The 18211-nt window shown below is 43.9% G+C and overlaps 1 protein-coding gene across 1 annotated transcript in view; it reads right to left on the bottom strand.

The window, feature by feature from the left end:
- ANGPT1 (angiopoietin 1) overlaps positions 1-8942 on the bottom strand; it is a 152875-nt gene extending 143933 nt beyond the window's left edge. Inside the window, exon 1 of the mRNA XM_048508307.1 lies at positions 8022-8942. Within this exon, the coding sequence (XP_048364264.1) occupies positions 8022-8318 (297 nt within the window). The 5' untranslated portion in view covers positions 8319-8942. The remainder of the gene's footprint in view (positions 1-8021) is intronic.
- Between the last annotated feature and the right edge of the window lie 9269 nt (positions 8943-18211).

Raw genomic sequence — 18211 nt, 5'->3', positions numbered from 1 at the left:
CAATAAAACAATTGATAACCATTTTAAAATAACCAACGGCAGCAAACGGATCATAAAACAGCCAGCCCACCCACCCATCCCCCGCCGCCTTGCATAAAACAGAAATTAGAATGAAATCTGAATAAAATCAGGGCAGAAGTAAAATCCGGATAAAGTCCATAACGAAAAGTCACCAATAAAACACTGCAAATGGTGTAGTGGCTAAGAGCAGTGGCTAAGAGCTGGTGCACTCTGATCTGGAGGAACCGGGTTTGATTCCCAGCTCTGCCACTTGAGTTGTGGAGGCTTATCTGGGGAATTCAGATTAGCCTGTGTACTCCCACACATGCCAGCTGGGTGATCTTGGGCTAGTCACAGCTTTCCGGCACTCTCTCAACCCCACCCACCTCACAGGGTGTTTGTTGTGAGGGGGGGAAGGGCAAGGAGATTGTAAGCCCCTTTGAGTCTCCTACAGGAGAGAAAGGGGGGATATAAATCCAAACTACTACTCCTCCTCCTCCAAATAATATTAAATACTTAGAAAAACAGTTCGCAAAATAGCCAGGACCAAAAATTCATCCAAGCCTAGGGAAATTAAATTGCTCTGACCAGGCACTTGAAAGATATGGGAAGAATACCTCCACCAAAAAGTCACTACCTATAATTGGTACCCACGTCACTTCTTTCAGTGGGGACGTACAGAGCAGAGTTTTAAATGATAACCTCAGTTGGAAGGCAGAGCTGTATGAGAAGGTGTAATTCAAGCACCCTGATTGTAGGCACTTGAAAGGCAAGACCTTTGCAGCCAGAAAAAAATAGTTACCTTTTTTCAGAGCTCCAGTATCCGAGATACCTCAACCAGAACTGCACCCAACATTCCCAGTGTATCCATAACACTGATTTATACAGAAATAGTATAATGCTGATGGATTCATTCTCAACCCCTTTTCTAGCCGTCCCCTGCACGGAATTTGAATTTTTTCACAGCCACCACGCACAGAGTTGACATTTTAATGGAGCTTATCAACCACGATTCCAAGATCTCTTTTGTTAGCTACTCAAGGAAAGGTCGTATTTTAAAAAATGCAATCGCCCACTAGCCTTGACACAGTCCATTCAATCATCGTAGTTTAACCTCGGTTTGCTGCATTTATAGATCCAGCTACAGGCCACTGCTTTCACCTCCTGCATGTGAGGTCCCAAAGGCACCTGGTGGGCCACTGCGAGTAGCAGAATGCTGGACTAGATGGACTCTGGTCTGATCCAGCAGGCTAGTTCTTATGTTCTTATGTTCTTAGACAGAGTGACCAGTTCAAAGTTTTCTGGTCTATTCATGGTTTGGCAATACAAGCTCTAGAGTAGGGATTCCCAAAGTGTACAGTATTGGCCTCTTGGGGATGGTGGAAATATCAACGGGGTGGTACGGAATTTTGAGGCATTAGGGTGGCAGCACAAGGATTCCTGAGCCAGCTGGCAAGAAAAAGGTCTTGTCCTTCCATCCTGGTGACTGGTAAATTTTAAAGGAAAAGCAGCAGCACTCTCTTCACTGTAGCTCGGAGGGCAGGGATAGCCAAGGCAAAGAGTCAGCGATCTTTATTACTCAATTTCTGTGCATTGTTCTCTCAAAAATACCTTCCTGCCTGCTACCCTGTACTATGGGACAAGGCCAAGATGTACTTTACTGTCTTCCCAGCATCATATTTTCAAGAAGCACCTTTGGGAAGTTCCTTTTTAGTTATCTGCTGAAAACATAAGCACCACTATCTAGATCTGTGGTGGCGAACCTTTGGCACTCCAGATGTTATGGACTACAATTCCCATCAGCCCCTGCCAGCATGGTCTACCATAAGTTCTAGGATGCCTTATGTGTAAAATGTTTAGGAGTATGTGGGCATAATCAAACAGTGCATCTGTGTGTGTCAGCAGTGTGACTGAGGGAAACACCATGCACAAAAATGTCAATTGGGATGAAACTGTGCTGTAGGAATGTGCCTGTGTCATGCCATGTGCTGAGTCACTCTCTCCCCACCTGGAAATGTAAACTGATGCCAAACATCACTGTGTGGCCAGAAAAACACAGCAGAGCTGGCCTAAGCAGTCAGGTCTACAAGTCGGAGGAGACTGTATTTGGGTTAGCTATCCTTCCAAGGTTAAGAAGCAGGAGAGATCTGCTGAAATATTAATAAGCTATTACCAGAATATACTTCCTTAGGTGGCAGCTGGTGAAATTATTAAGCTATTGTTATCCCTAATCACACTGACAAAGTGATACTTACAAAATTATGGCAAGCACAGGGCAAATTTGTTATCTAATGGGTACAGAAAAATTGGATTAATAAATTTGCATTAGAAGAATTCCACTGTGTCTCTGTGTCTGTAAGTATTAAGGAACATTAACTTAAATCTTAATTACTGATCCATTTAGCATGTGCATCATGCCCTCAGCACATATAGTAATGTAGTTCTAACATCAGCACTATATAGAGAATCAGGTCTAAACAGGACCCAACTATGAAAATGGATTGACAGTGCAGAGTTACGCTTTTCTAAGTCCACTGAAGTCAATGCACTTGGATTTCGACTTAGGATTTCACTGTGAATTAGCACCAACACTATTTCACAGTCTAATGTATCCAACTGAACCTCTCTTTCAAAGTGGGGTACATGGGAGGGGAACTCCTGAGTTCTGCAAACCAAGATACAAAAGGTGCAGACAAATAAAATCTCAAGGCTGGAGTAAGAAAGCTGATGCTTACACACAGCTTACTATAAGAACAGGCCATGTTGTGGCACTGCAAAATTACAAAACGTTAGAAAACCATCTACTTCATCCAAATGCTCTAAGGCATCATCATCCTTCTTTAAAGAAAGAAGAAAAAACACCTTTAACAGCACAGTGTGGTTACAGAATCAAATTATTCAAAATCTCCTGGGTTCTGCTATGGAATCTTACTGGGTGTCACTGACTAACTCTCAGGCTCATTCCGCACATGCAGAATAATGCACTTTCAAACTGCTTTCAGTGCTCTTTGAAGCTGTGCGGAATAGCAAAATCCACTTGCAAACAGTTGTGAAAGTGGTTTGAAAATGCATTATTTTGCGTGTGTGGAAGGGGCCTCAGACTAAACTACTCCTAACTTAACTCACAGAGTTGTTGTGATGGAAAAAGGGAGGAAGGGAGAATGATGTAAGCCACGTTGGGTCCCCACTGGAATGGCAAGTGGGGAATAAATATAAATAATTTTAAATATTATATTTATTTCATTTATATCCTCCCTTTCCCTCCAATGGGAGTCCCAAGTGGCTTACATTTTCTCCTCTCCTCCTTTTTACTCTCACAACAACCCTGTGAAGTAGGTTAAGCTGAGAGTGTGTGACTGGCCTAAGGTCACCCAGCAAGCTTCCATGGCATAAATGGGGACTTGAACCTGGGTCAGCAGTGGTGTAGTGGTTAAGAGCAGGTGCACTCTGATCTGGAGGAACCGGGTTTGATTCCCAGCTCTGCCACTTGAGCTGTGGAGGCTTATCTGGGGAATTCAGATTAGCCTGTGCACTCCCACACATGCCAGCTAGGTGACCTTGAGCTAGTCACAGGTTTTCGGAGCTCTCTCAGTCCCACCCGCCTCAGAGGGTGTTTGTTGTGAGGGGGGAAGGGAAAGGAGATTGTCAGCCCCTTTGAGTCTCCTATAGGAGAGAAAGGGGGGATATAAATCCAAACTCCTCCTCCTCCTCCTCCTCTGATACACAGTGAACTCTTCTTCTTTTTGTACATCCTATTTTAAGACTCTGACCCCTACATCACACTGACTTTCAGCCTATGTTATTCCAAAGTGTATCAGAAATAGCTGCTGAGCAGACGTAGTGTATATGGAGAGCTTTATTAAAATACACACTGATTACTTAGTCACCACAGCTAAGTTACAGCAGAAAAATAGAATTTCTCTGTGGCCTTTTCTGTATGCACAGTTTACCACAGGTTTTCCCAGTGGGCAAACTTTGTGTATTGGAAGCATTTTCTGTGAAGTAATTCTGCACACATCCATCCTCCATGTTGTATCCTCCCTTATCTCTTCAGTTGCATTTATTCCACATCCTACTGCTAAAAACATGTTATTCATAATAGTGGTGGGATGTCATCTGTGATGCAGAAAAATAACCCTTCCCTTCTGCCATGTTCACCTCCCCCTCGTCCTCCATTTTCAAAAGGAATTTTAAAATATTTTTTCTCCACCATGTTAGTGAGTAATGTAAGGGCACAGATACAAGCCAGGTTCATTGTATCAGCTTTGTTAATTTCATGCAAAATGAGTGATGTCACATTAAGGCAGCGGTTCTCAACCTGTGGGTTGCGACCCCTTTGGGGGTCAAACGACCCTTTCACAGGGGTTGCCTAAGACTATCGGAAAACACATATTTCCGATGGTCTTAGGAAATAATTTTATGGTTGGGGGTCACCACAACATGAGGAACTGTATTAAAGAGTCGCGGCATTAGGAAGGTGGAGAACCACTGCGTTAAGGCAAAGACGCAATATTTCCGCAGACAAGGGCGAGTGAAATTGACAAGGGAAGCAGCTTTTGCGGGAGGAAATTGACAAGAGACTGCTGCAGTAAAGCACCATTGTTACTTCAGATTAGTGTGTTACTACATCTCTGTGTTGCCACTGCATTCAACCTAGAGCAGCAGTGGTGTAGGAGGTTAAGAGCTCGTGTATCTAATCTGGAGGAACCGGGTTTGATTCTCCGCTCTGCCGCCTGAGCTGTGGAGGCTTATCTGGGGAATTCAGATTAGCCTGTACACTCCCACACACACCAGCTGGGTGACCTTGGGCTAGTCACAGCTTCTCGGAGCTCTCTCAGCCCCACCTACCTCACAGGGTGTTTGTTGTGAGGGGGGAAGGGCAAGGAGATTGTCAGCCCCTTTGAGTCTCCTGCAGGAGAGAAAGGGGGGATATAAATCCAAACTCTTCTTCTTCTTCTTCTTCTAAAGGAAAACTCATTCTCAATTTAGAATCTGGAGGATTAACCAGCGCTTAGTTCTTAACAAGGAGACTATGTTCTTAACAAGGAGACTCGAGGTCTTTGGTTTCAGCATCCTGTGAAACCAAATGGTTTCATCCTATGGTTTGAGAGAAGCACAAAAAATTGCTGGCCGCGTCAATGCCAACCGTCTGCTTCATCCACCTGTAACTATCTCTTGCATCACACAGATCAGTGATTAAATGAATACCAGGCACACATCTGCACGCTTGTGAAACCATCTGCCTTGGTAATGATTCCATACATTTGGTTCAGTTCTGTACAGAGGGGGGAAAGAATCTTGAACATTTGCCAAGCAAAAATGTTCAGACAGCTATTTTCTGACAATCTTTAAACAATGAAATTACAACCTAAGCATTTCTGTGTTGCGTGAAAGCCCATTACTGCAAGGAACAGAAAATAGTGCCCTGTCTACTTGACACTGTTAGGCAAACATGGTAGATACAAAACCCAAGGTTAAGCAACGAAGGAGGTTATCCTAGTTAGAATAAATGCTTCTCTGAAAAGTGTAAATATGTTTACCAAGTCATTATCTTTGGGCTCTTTTGGCCAAACCTCCGTTAGTTCACCCCCTACCCAAAGCAATCACCATTAATGCAAACAACAATATGCAGATTTCATTACAAGACACCAAAACCTAATTGCTTTCAGCAAGGCAAGGGGATTTTCAGTTAAATTTGAGCTGATAGTTAACTGTAAAGAAAAGACATTAAAATATTTATTTTGTTTTCCTAAATTTGCATTTTTTTAAAAAAGATCAAACTACATTTCTTCCAGAAAAACGTCTAGAAAAACTAAGCCCCTTACATCCAATTCCTAGTTAAACGACACATAAATTACTCCCATTTTTATGCTGATGTACTCCTCTAAAAGTGTACAGGCCTTTCTTTGAGGCATGGTCTAAGAATATTGATATGTTCTGGTGCACTTTATTGTTATAGAGTTTTAATGAATGTGATATATCACAGCAAAGTCCCAAGAAGAACACCCACGGTCTCAAGTGCCACAGTATACATTTCTTCCCAAATTTTAACATAACTGTAACGATGTACTTGGGCTACGGCCAGACAACAAGCAATATTTCTCGCTGAGTCTGTCTGTAGCAATATATTACTCAAATGCCATATTATTCTAACAAATGGTTTAAAAACATTAAGGGACATAAGCCTGAGCTTTGGAGCTTTATATGTTTCAGTAATATATGTTTTGCAATTAAGCAGTATTCATTCACTGGAAGGCGAAATTACTGCCTGAATATTCCGCACTGACAGCCCCAACCCAGCAAATGGTTTATTCAGAGATGTAATAATGGAGCTCGGTGGCTGGAGAGCAATGAGTCATTCCCCCCTTAGCAGGATATTTTTGGTTCTGGGGAGAAAGGCGTGATCTTTTTGTCCCTTGCCACTTTTAAGTAACACAATGGGTGACCTCTCACCTCTTTTCAAAATTCAGGTAAGTAGGGAAGAGCAAAAACTTTCACGATACACACCTGCCCGTTCATCCTCTATTTTCTCTTAAAATACATGAAGCAGCTTGTAGTTCAGAGTTTTCCTTAACTCTGGAAATTTCTTTCCCACTGTGCATCGGCAAAATAATGGGCTTAGCTCGGTCCCTAGTGGTCAAACACAGAACAAGGCACCAACTCATCCTTGTGATTCAGAGGGGTAACTCTCTTGAAACACAGAACAGTGCCGCATTTTTTTAAAAGCAGTTTTTGTTCTGCAACAGGGTTGCTTTTTAAGGTTCAAAGCAATGATCAAACCAACTAAAGATGATGACAAAGAAAACGCAAACTTTTCTCCTTAAACTTTCCTCTTTCTAAAGTTCAATGAGCATTTTCAGGCCTTAACTTCCTAAGCATCTTTACCATTGCCCCAAAGAATGCAGTAACTAAACATGCTCAGGATTATGCAGCACATATGTTAACAGTGAAAGGCTATTTAGAACATTCTGTTATATACAGTGTCCTCTGCAAACAATCACACAGCATTTCCTCCAAGTTTGTTCCTCAGTTTCTAACACGTCAGTGAAAGGAATGAAAGTCAGTTGAGACATAAAACATCACAATATATTGAAGTGGTGTATCTATTAATGCAACCCTAATTATATGGCAGTGGTTACATAATACAACCCTTTCTTGACTTAGACCGATGGGATCACACCTGATGTAGAAGACTGAGACAGCCTCAGAATGTTCCGTTGATCTCAAGATCCATCACAATTTTACACACCACTTGTTAATACCGTGCTGGCGTGTGCTTCCAAACAACAAGCTCGTTTACAAAACGTCAGTGACTGACTGTCCTGGATAAAAAGTACCTTCTTACTTAGCTATATGCAGCACTGCAGAGATATACCTATGCATGCAGACTACTACTGCATTTGATTTCAGCAGAGTCATTCCAATTAAACACGAGTGACATTTCTAACCTGCGTCACCTTTCGTTTAACTGGACCACAGGAGAAAGCGCTAGCCACTGGATTATGTTAAAACTATTCATTATTGAATGCTGATTTTGTTCCTCTCTGGTAATGAGTTCAGAATACTCGTTGTGCCAGGTATCAAAAGCAACCAGTGTTATTTTCAATATTTTTTTAGCAAAACTGCAATTTTCTATCAATTTTATCACACCCACAGAGATGTATGTGTTGTCTGATCTACAAGAATACAGCTGGTCTCTAACAGCTGGTCTCACCACAGTTGTGTGGAAATCTATTTTAAGAGTATGCTTTCACTTTCACATCCAGGTACGCCTCTAGCTCTAACTTCTGATCGCGAACACATTCCAAAAGCTGGCCAAGATCAAACTTTAAAAAACAAACTTGTCCTAAAAGTCCTTGGAACGCTTGGATTACCAGCCATTCCACCATGGAGAGCACATTAGAACAGCCACATGTTTCGAAAAGGTACAAGCCATGACGTTCCGTTTACACCACGCTGCGTGAGTACCTAGGGAATCTCCCCGGGTGCCTGAGAAATAGCAAGACAGATGGAGTGCTTACCTTTTGCAGCCACTGTGTGTAATTCTCCATCACATGCTCCAGGCGCTGCAGTTTCTGGGAAGAGAAATCCTGTTCCACGTGGGGGGCATCCCTTTGGAGAGCGTTCGTGTTGTACTGCTCGGTGGTGCTTTCGCGACAGTTCCCATCCTGTTCTGGAAGGATGAACGTGTAGGTGCACTGGCCGTGCTGAATCCGGTTATACCTTCTCGCACTGGACTCCGGACCTCGGCGCTGGTTATTGCAGCCAATGTGAGCCAGCAGAGCAGCCAGGAAAGCGAACCCAAGGAAAAGGGCCATGTTATCAGCTCCCTTCTTTCCTGCTTTGAAAGACACTTTTTCCTCCCTTCCTTTTTCTCTTTAAACAATTCTCTGTTTTGTCTTTGAAGTCATATGAGCAGGGCTCAGTTCAGAGAGCTGTGTGGCTTTCCCCCAAAAATCACTGTTTCGGGAGAGATGATCCTTCACTGGAGCAATTTATGACATTGTAGCTGAGATCTATCGTTTCCTCTCTGTTACCCTGCAGCATGCAGGCTGCCTTAGTCAGCAGCCCAGGGATAGCCCCAGCTTCTTTCTCCTAGCCTCGCTGCGGCTGCACTGTTGTTTTTCTCGGAGACCTCGGTGTGTTTTATTAAGGTTGCACATTCAAGCCAAGTTGGAAGCCAGCAGCCTTTCACAGGATGACTTGACAGGAATGTGTGTGCGAGCGTGTCCCCATGCTAAAGGATGCCTGATGGGATGGCAAAGAGGGATCATCTTACACTCTGGCTGGATGCATGACCTCAATCATGTACGCCCCACTCAGCTCCTTCGGCACACACAGAACGGCTAACAGCCTTTGACAAAAATTTAACAAGTCAAACAGTCCACCTTAATAGACTTCCTCTGCTCAGACTGAACTATTCAAATGTACTTAAAGGATCTAAGCCTGCTGCGGTCCCACCCCCCACCCCCAAGTAAACACACAGACCACAAGCACTGGGGGGGGGGGGGAAGTCTCCGCTATCAGAATGGGTATGAAACCAAGTGACTTTCAGAGAATGCTAAATCAGAAGAGCGGACTGTTATTCTTGTCAAACGATGAGAAAAAAATGCAGGGTGACTGAGCATGCTTTCTTGGAGTGAGATCCCTTCTTTTATCGCAGCCGAACAGTTTCTGTGGCAGAGGCAGAACCAAAGGCTGTCAAACAGTTCTTGAGGAAACATCGCTCATCAGATGATTCCTTTGCCTGCTGAGACAAGAACACTTGCATGTACAAAGGGGAAGATGCAAGCAATCAAACTTTTTATTTATTAAAGTCAGTCTCTGAAACGCCTGACAATACCATTTTTGCCTTTGGCTTCCACGGAGGCAGTTCTCTTTCACTATCTTTCCCTGTAGATCTGCCTGCTGCCTTTTAAAAAATAAAATAAAATGGGTCATTAAATCCTAATGTGTTTGCTGTGTGGCACAGGGTATGGCTAAGATGGGCATTTTTTTTAATTCTTGCAAATTTTACATCGCTGGCAGTGCAATGCTAAGAGCCCGTCAGATTTAGAAGAGTGAGACTCCAGTCGTTTTCCCACTTACCATCTGCTGCGCGCTACTGTCGCTAAGTAGTGCAGGGTCCCCCAGCATTCCCCACTACAGGGGCGGCGACAACGCAGCTGCCCCAACGCTGCCGCTCTTGTGCCCCCTCAGCGCGCGTCATTCCTGGTGCTCCTCAAAATGGCGCCTTTTGATGACCCCACGCAGAGCGCCTTTTGATGACCCCGTGGGAAAGCCCGGGAGCGCACCAGAAATGACGCGCGCTGAGAGTAGCGCACAGCAAAGGATGGTCATGGTAAGTGGGGAAACGACGATTAGGTTTGCATTGTAAACAATGACACAGTTTATTTGGACATAATTCTATCAGCCAGAGCCCTTTACAGAGTCCTTTCCAGGCACTGACCTGCCACCAAAGACCCATGAACAGTATAATCTGCCTCCAGGCCATATTCTGCGGCATCACATTCCATCATGTGGAGAAGTGAAACAAATCCATTCTCAAACTTTCATTCTCAAAATTGATTATCCTTACAGCTTCCTAACACTGTACAAATAGCCACTTTTTAAAGGTTTGTAGACAGTACTGTGGAATCACATGGAACTGGTGCAGATAACACATCTAGGGGCAATCAACATATGCAGAAGTCACACCCAATGACCCACCTCAATGCGATGGCTGGCTCTTCTGCATGGAGAGAGAGTTTTGGATTTATATCCCCGCTTTCTCTCCTGTAAGGAGACTCAAAGGAGCTTACAATCTCTTCCCTCCCCCGCCCCCCACCAAACAACAAAACCCTGTGAGGTGGGTGGGGCTGAGAGAGCTCCGAAGAAATGTGAGTAGCCCACGGTCACCCAGCTGACATGTGTTGGAGTTCACAAGCTAATTTGGTTCACCAGATAAGCCTCCACAGCTCAAGTGGCAGAGCAGGAAGTCAAACCCGGTTCTCCAGATTAGAGTGCACCTGCTCTTAACCACTACACCACGCTGGCTCTGGAGCCTGTGCACAAAAAACAATCTGTACTTACCTATGTCTGCTTGTATGTACAACAGCTCTATGCTGAAAAGGCATTAACATGTTCAGCTAAGGGGGCAGGTCTGGCAAATGTGATCCTGCTTTGCCAATCAGCTACACAGATAAATGACACAATGCTATCCCCTCAGACCAAACCTCATCAAACTACGGTTGCCAACCTCCATTTGGTTTGCTATTTTAGTGAGGTTGTGCAAAATTGACATGTTATAACAATTATTATTCATCAAAGCATGTTTATTCATATAATGACATTTGCCAAAGTGAATACAAAGGTTTTGATGAATAATAATTGATTGTTAGAAAATGTGCCAATTGTGTACAACCTCACTAATGTAGAAATACGCTTTTGGTTCCTTAAGAAGAAGAAGAGGAAGAAGAGTTTGGATTTATATCCCCCTTTCTCTCCTGCAGGAGACTCAAAGGGGCTTACAATCTCCTTGCCCTTCCCCCCTCACAACAAACACCCTGAGAGGTGGGTGGGGCTGAGAGAGCTCAGAAGAGCTGTGACTAGCCCAAGGTCACCCAGCTGGCGTATGTGGGAGTGCCCAGGCTAATCTGAATTCCCCAGATAAGCCTCCACAGCTCAGGCGGCAGAGCTGGGAATCAAACCCGGTTCCTCCAGATTAGATACACAAGCTCTTAACCTCCAACTGAGGTCTGGAGATTCCCTGGAATTTCAACTGATGTCCAGACTAAAGAGATTAGTTCACCAGAAGGAAATAGCAGCTTTGGAGACTGGACTATACCCCTGCTGAGTTTCATTCCCACCCTAAATTCCACCTTCTGAAGACTCCATCTTTAAATCTCCAGAATTTCCTAATCGAGAGCTGGCAACCCTCCTTCAGCAAACAGAAAAAAATAAAATAAAAGCAATCCCTGATTCTGAAGTATAACTTGTGGAGCTGTACAAGACAATTACATTTCATTATTATCATGGCAGCATGGTGTAGTGGTTAAGAGAAAGTGGATTCCAATCTAGAGAACCGGGTTTGATTCCCCACTCCTCCACCTGAGTGACAGAGGTTTATCTGGTGAACCAGATGTGTTTCTGCACTCCTACATTCCTGCTGGGTGACCTTGGGCTAGTCACAGTTCTTCGGAACTCTCTCAGCCCCACCTACCTCACAAGGTTGTTGTGGGGAGAGGAAGGGAAAGGAGCTTGTAAGCCACCTTGAGTCTCTGGGGTATAAATCCAAACTCCTCCTCTTCTAATTGGTTAGTACTTGTGAAGAGTAACTCACTCACAACATGTATCCATGGCCCTTTTTATCATTAAAAATACTTTAAAAGCAACTATATTTACTGGCTGATTATTAGATCCCTAGGACAAGCTGGCACATTTGGCTTAGAATGCGTATGAAAGAGGCAGGTATGAATAAAAGTATTAATTTTGTTTAGAAGATTAGACATATACGATAAGCATATTAAGTGTACTGGAATGTTGCAGAGGATGAACTGTTTGGACTTTTTTTCTAGCCATTGCTAGATAAAATTAAGTTGCATCACATCACCCAAAAATATTTGGATACATTCCAAGTCAATTTCCTCTGCATATTTAGTGGGGGGCAGGGAGAGGGGAAGAGATCTTTTAAAAAAGAACAGCATAATTCTGGTATCTTATGCACGATTATTTACAACTGTGTTTGTCTCAGTTTGACACGGTTCAATTATCAGCTCACATTCCCAGTATCAGTGAGATGAACTCTGACCTAAAGAAGCACAGAATCTCATCAACTGTGAGAATACAGAAAAAGCCCTTTAAAGGACCAAAACAAAGGTTCATCTGGTATAATATTCTGACCCTCAGAGGTCAATTACAGATCTCTAGGAAACTTACATGAGGGACCCGAAGACAACAGCCCCACCCTCATCATTTCTTTTTGGCCTCAGGGGTATACTGCCTCTAACCATGGAGGTTCAGTTTTGCAATCGAGGATAACAGCTAATAGTAGACCTATACCAGAATTGGTAACCTTGCCATTCCGTCGGGCAAGAGCAATGATTACCTTCTGCCTTAGACCAATGACCATCTGATCATGCCAAATGGACTGGATATCCAATCACTTTAAAAGGTCCTAGTATCCAAGACAGGAAGCAGCTGCAAAACAGATAACCTTTCAGATGGACTTAATGGAGGGAAGGGCAAAAATCTAGATAGATTGTATAAGTAATGAGCATGTATAAATGTCACAGAAAAAGAATACACATATATAAATAGCCATCATCTGTAACTTTTCTGGCTTTCTGGCTTGATCGAGATTTTTTTTTAATCTAGTACGATTAGAAGAGAAGAGAAGAGTTTTGGATTTATATCCCCCCTTTCTCTCCTGTAAGGAGACTCAAAGGGTCTTACAATCTCCTTGCCCTTCCCCCCTCACAACAAACACCCTGTGAGGTCGGTGGGGCTGAGAGAGCTCAGAAGAACTGTGACTAACCCAAGGTCACCCAGCTGGCAGGTGTGGGAGTGTACAGGCTAATCTGAATTCCCCAGATAAGCCTCCACAGCTCAGGCGGCAGAGCAGGGAATCAAACCCAGTTCCTCCAGATTAGATACACGAGCTCTTAACCTCCTACGCCACTGCTTCTCCTGCTGGGTATATGTTACCATGGGTATATGTTACCATGATGTAGAATATGTACTGAAAGTGTCACCACTGACCACTCATGATGCTCTAGAGACTAACCAAGTAACTTGTAGAATGAATTCTTTGCATCTGTCTTCACCCAAGAGGAGGTGAGGAAAATTCCTGCACCTGAACCAAGCTTCTTAGGAGGTGAATCCGAGGAACTAGCGAAGATAATGGTAGACAAGGAAGAAGTTCTGGCAGCCATTGATAAACTAAATGCTACCAAATCCCCTGGCCCAGATTGCATTCATCCAAGAGTTCTTAAAGAGCTCAAGCATGAAATTGCTGATGTTCTCACATTAATATGCAACTTATCCCTGAAATCTGCCTCCATTCCTGAAGACTGGAAGATGGCCAATGTCACACCAATCTTTAAGAAAGGGTCTAGGGGGGACCTATAGAAATTACAGGTACAGTCAGTTTGACATCTGTTCCTGGTAAATTAGTAGAATCTATCATTAAAGATAAAATTATTAAACATGTAGAAAAGCAAGACCTGCTGAGGAAGAGTCAGCATGGCTTTTGCAGAGGCAAATCCTGTCTTACAAACTTACTAGAGTTCTTTTGAGGGTGTAAACAGGCATGTGGATAAGGGGGAACCAGTGGACATTGTCTACTTGGATTTCCAAAAGGCTTTTGACAAAGTTCCTCACCAGAGACTGTTGAGAAAACTCAGCAATGAAGGAATAAGAGGGGAAGTCCTCCTATGGATTAAAAAAACTGGTTGAGGAACAGGAAACAAAGGGTGCGTATAAATGGGAAGTTCTCACAATGGAGAGATGTAGGGAGTGGTGTCCCCCAAGGATCTGTATTGGGACCAGTGCTCTTTAACCTATTCATAAATGACCTGGAAGTAGGGGTGGGTAGCGCAGTGGCGAAGTTTGCAGATGATACCAAATTATGTAGGATGGTGAGAACCACAAAGGAGTGCGAAGAGCTCCAAGCGGACCTTGATAAATTAGGTTGAGTGGGCTCAGAAATGGCAAATGCAGTGCAATGTAGCAAAATGTAAAGTGATGCACATAGGGGCAAAGAATCCAAACTTCACATACACGCTACAGGGGTCAAAAGCTATCAGTCACAGACCAGGAAAGGGATTTGGGCGCCTTAGTTGATAGTTCCATGGGAATGTCAACTCAATGCATGGCAGCTGTGAAAAAGGCAAACTCTATGCTGGGGATAATTAGGAAAGGAGTTGATAATAAAACTGGTAAGGATTGTCATGCGTTCTTATATAAAGCCGTGGTGCGACCGCACTTTGAGTAATTGTGTTCAGTTCTGGTCGCCACATCTCAAAAAGGATATTGAAGAGATAGAAAAAGTACAGAGAAGGGCAACGAGGATGATTGAGGGGCTGGAGCACCTTCCTTATGAGGAGAGGCTTCAGCGTTTGGGACTCTTTAGTTTGGAGAGAAGACGTCGGAGGGGGGATATGATTGAAGTCTATAAAATTATGCACGGGGTAGAAAATGTTGACAGAGAGAAATTTTTCTCTCTTTCTCACAATACTAGAACCAGAGGGCATCCATTGAAAATGCTGGGTGAATGAATAAGGACTAATAAAAGGGAAACACTTCTTCACGCAACGTGTGATTGGTGTTTGGAATATGCTGCCACGGGAGGGGGTGATGGCCACTAACCTGGATAGCTTTAAAAGGGGCTTGGACAGATTTATGGAGGAGAAGTCGATTTATGGCTACCAATCTTGATTCGCCTTGATCTGAGATTGCAAATGCCTTAGCAGACCAGGTGCTCGGGAGCAGCAGCAGCAGCAGAAGGCCATTGCTTTCACCTCCTGCATGTGAGCTCCCAAAGGCACCTGGTGGGCCACTGCGAGTAGCAGAGTGCTGGACTAGATGGACTCTGGTCTGATCCAGCAGGCTAGTTCTTATGTTCTTATGTTCTTATGTAGAGGTCCCCAACATGGTGCTTCTGGGTACCATGGAGTCCACCAACACTTTTTCTTGGCACCCATCAAATGTCCTTAGGATGTGGGTGAGGCCAGGTAGAGTTTTTACCCAGAAAGACTATTGAAGATTTGATTGACTTCGCAGATTTCTTTAAAGATTGCTTTGGCGGCAGCTGCCACCACAATATAAGGATCTTTACTGTGTTGCTGAAGTTAAGCTAGGGCAATAATTTTGCATCTGATTCCACCTCTAATCTTCACAGAAGACCCCAAGAACTATAGCATGTGGCTATGAAGCACTGATTCGTCCACACACTGGGAAAAACCAGGGGAAAACAGAAAATGGCAGCCAGGAATAATTTCAAGGGGGTAAATGTGAACAAAAGGGAGAGGGTTGAAAATGTTTTACAAACATTTTAGGAGATGTGTGTGAAAAGGGCCAGGATTGCCACCCACAGGGGCAGGTTGTTGTGCCTTTAACTTGACAGGCAGAAATGAAATTCTTAAAACTTTTCTCGAAATGCGGTAACAGGAAACGATTCAGATCCAGCTATTGAATGGTACTTGTAAAAGAACAGGAGCTTGTCCGTAATAAAAACCTTGGGAATAAGACCCACTGAACTCTAGAGATGTCATTCTTACTGCTGCCGTAGAGAGAATATTTGGCCCTTGGCCCAACCACATGATTGCCCCCCTCCACATATCCCCCCCACCTTTCCCACAAACACAAAGTAAATGCATTGTTTCAAAAGTCCATGTTTAACTACCCTAACTACAGACCCAGTTTTCCCATCCCCTCTTGCACCTCCAAGGGATTTCAAGGAAAAAAATAATAATATTAATATAACCAAATACTTTCACTCTATCCTGAATATATTGAACACTATGCACAAAATGGAACAACAAACCTTTCTCTGTTTCGGTAGCAGCTGTGTTTCTCCTGAAGTTCTGGCCATGTGCATGTGGGACTGAGAACGTTAGGAAAAGAGGAGAATAACTCTAGGACACAGAAGCAGATAAAGAGTGAGTGACCAGCTACAGGAAGTGACTGAGAAAAGGAGAGAGAAGGGGGGCGGGCAATTTACAAACAGATTTGTTTCATATGCCTGACTTCAATTTCCAGCCAACTTGAAACACAAGCTAGTAATCTGATCTGGGATTGGGATCCTGGATGGATCACGGGGGGGGGGGGTACCTACGGGTGCCAGGTTTGTGTTGCAAAATTCCTGGAAATGTTGGGGGCAAAGCCTGGGGAGTGCAGAGCTTGGGAAGGAGAGGGATTTCAGGGGGGTATAATGCCCTAGAGCCCACCTTCCATAGCAGTCTGTGGACTGGCAACCTTAATGATGGCCGTAGGGTTGCCCACTACTCAGTGAGGCAGGAAGTCTCCCACAATTACAGCTGATCTCCAGACTGTTGTGGAAGGTGGACTCTGGCATTATATCTAGCTGAGGCCCATACCAGGACCAGGACCTGCCCTCCCAAGGCTTTAACTCCATATCTCCAGGAACTTCCCAATCCAGAATCTAGCAACCCTTGTTGGGACACACTGGTTCAATCTGTCCACTCAGCCTGGGAGCTCATGTTGCTTTTCTGAATCTCAGGCTGATTCCGCATGGGCCCAAAACACAGCAGTGTGAAAACGGTGTGAAAACGGTGTAAAAGGGTTTAAAACGGTGTAAAAGGGTTTATACTGTTTTCACACCGTTTTCACCCTGCTGTTTTTGGCCCATGCGGAATCAGCCTCAGAGTGTGGTCAGACCTTTCCCAGTAAGTCACCTAGAACACTGCCAGAACATTTTCAATCCGGCCGTCCTTTTACCACAATGTTTGTCCGCGCTCACCTCCTTCAAACGTTTCATGGCTGCTGTGGGGGATTCATTTAAATGTTTGGGGTTATTCAGAGAAATGATGCTTCATTGATTCTTTGCTTCAATTCTCTGTAGCTACATTTAATCAATGATTCATAGATTCAATGATTCATAGATTCATAGAAACACCAACCAACCAACCCCGCCCCCCAAGAAGTGATTAAAATAAAGGGGTTGGAGAGAAAGGAGTGACATCAGGGACGTGAAAAGACAGCACCAAGGGGGACTCTGGACAATGGCAAGCAATGTAGAAAATGGCAGTTGGAAAGATAAAATGTTACAAATATGACTTCACAGCCACGAAGGACAGTTTGGAAATGTTTCAATCAAAAGAATTATTGTAAAAGAAGTTTTAAAAAATCCAGGGGAAAACTGCTTGGAAATGTTTTTAAAATGAAAGGTGGGGAAACAGTATGGAATTTAATGGAGGAAAAGTTTCATTTACGGTGTGAAAATGTTGTAAGTCTCTTGTGCAGAAAGGGCTGTTTTAGAGGCAGCCTGGGATGGACCCCAGCATCCCCAGTGGTGAGAAAGAGTAACTATAGGACAGTGGTGGCGAACCTTTGGCACTCCAGATGTTATGGACTACAATTCCCATCAGCCACTGCCAGCATGGGACAAGACAGCAATGCAGACAGACTCCTACTTTTCCAGTCTTGGAGAAGATTATGCAAACAAATTCTGCACAGCCCCTAACCAATAACAGTAGACAATTAAAACCAACAGCAGCTGTCGCTACCAGGTTGGCCTGTTGGGCCCTACGTTGTCCAATGGGACCTATATCATTGCTTCCACATAAATATGCATAAAAATGTGCCCTGGGGTGAGCAGGAGCCTGCAGCAGAAATGCATGGGGGGGGGCTACGTGATGTGGGGAGGCAGGGCTACGTGACACACGGGGCGAGGCTCCGTGACCTGCGGGGGAGGGGGTGCCCAGAGGAAATTTTGTCCCTGGGTGCCATTTCCCCCCATAAGCCTCTGGAAGCAGGAAATTGTATTAGCATCTCCTGTTGGAAATGCTAAATGTGACCCTGCTTTTGTGTGTCTGTGTATGTACATACACAAACCTGGAAAAATAATTAGCCATCAGTACCAATCACTAAATTAAAAAGAAGATTTAACCTCAAGCAAAGCTGTTCTACTACTCTAATATCCCACTTCTAAATAACAGTGACCCAACCCAGCTAATCAGGTCTGCGAAAAGAAGCACCTTTGTTTCCAATC

Source organism: Sphaerodactylus townsendi, linkage group LG09, assembly GCF_021028975.2.
Source record: "Sphaerodactylus townsendi isolate TG3544 linkage group LG09, MPM_Stown_v2.3, whole genome shotgun sequence".
Lineage (NCBI taxonomy): Eukaryota > Metazoa > Chordata > Lepidosauria > Squamata > Sphaerodactylidae > Sphaerodactylus > Sphaerodactylus townsendi.
The sequence above is the reverse complement of the archived record's forward strand: the minus strand, read 5'-3'. Positions and strand labels throughout refer to the sequence as shown.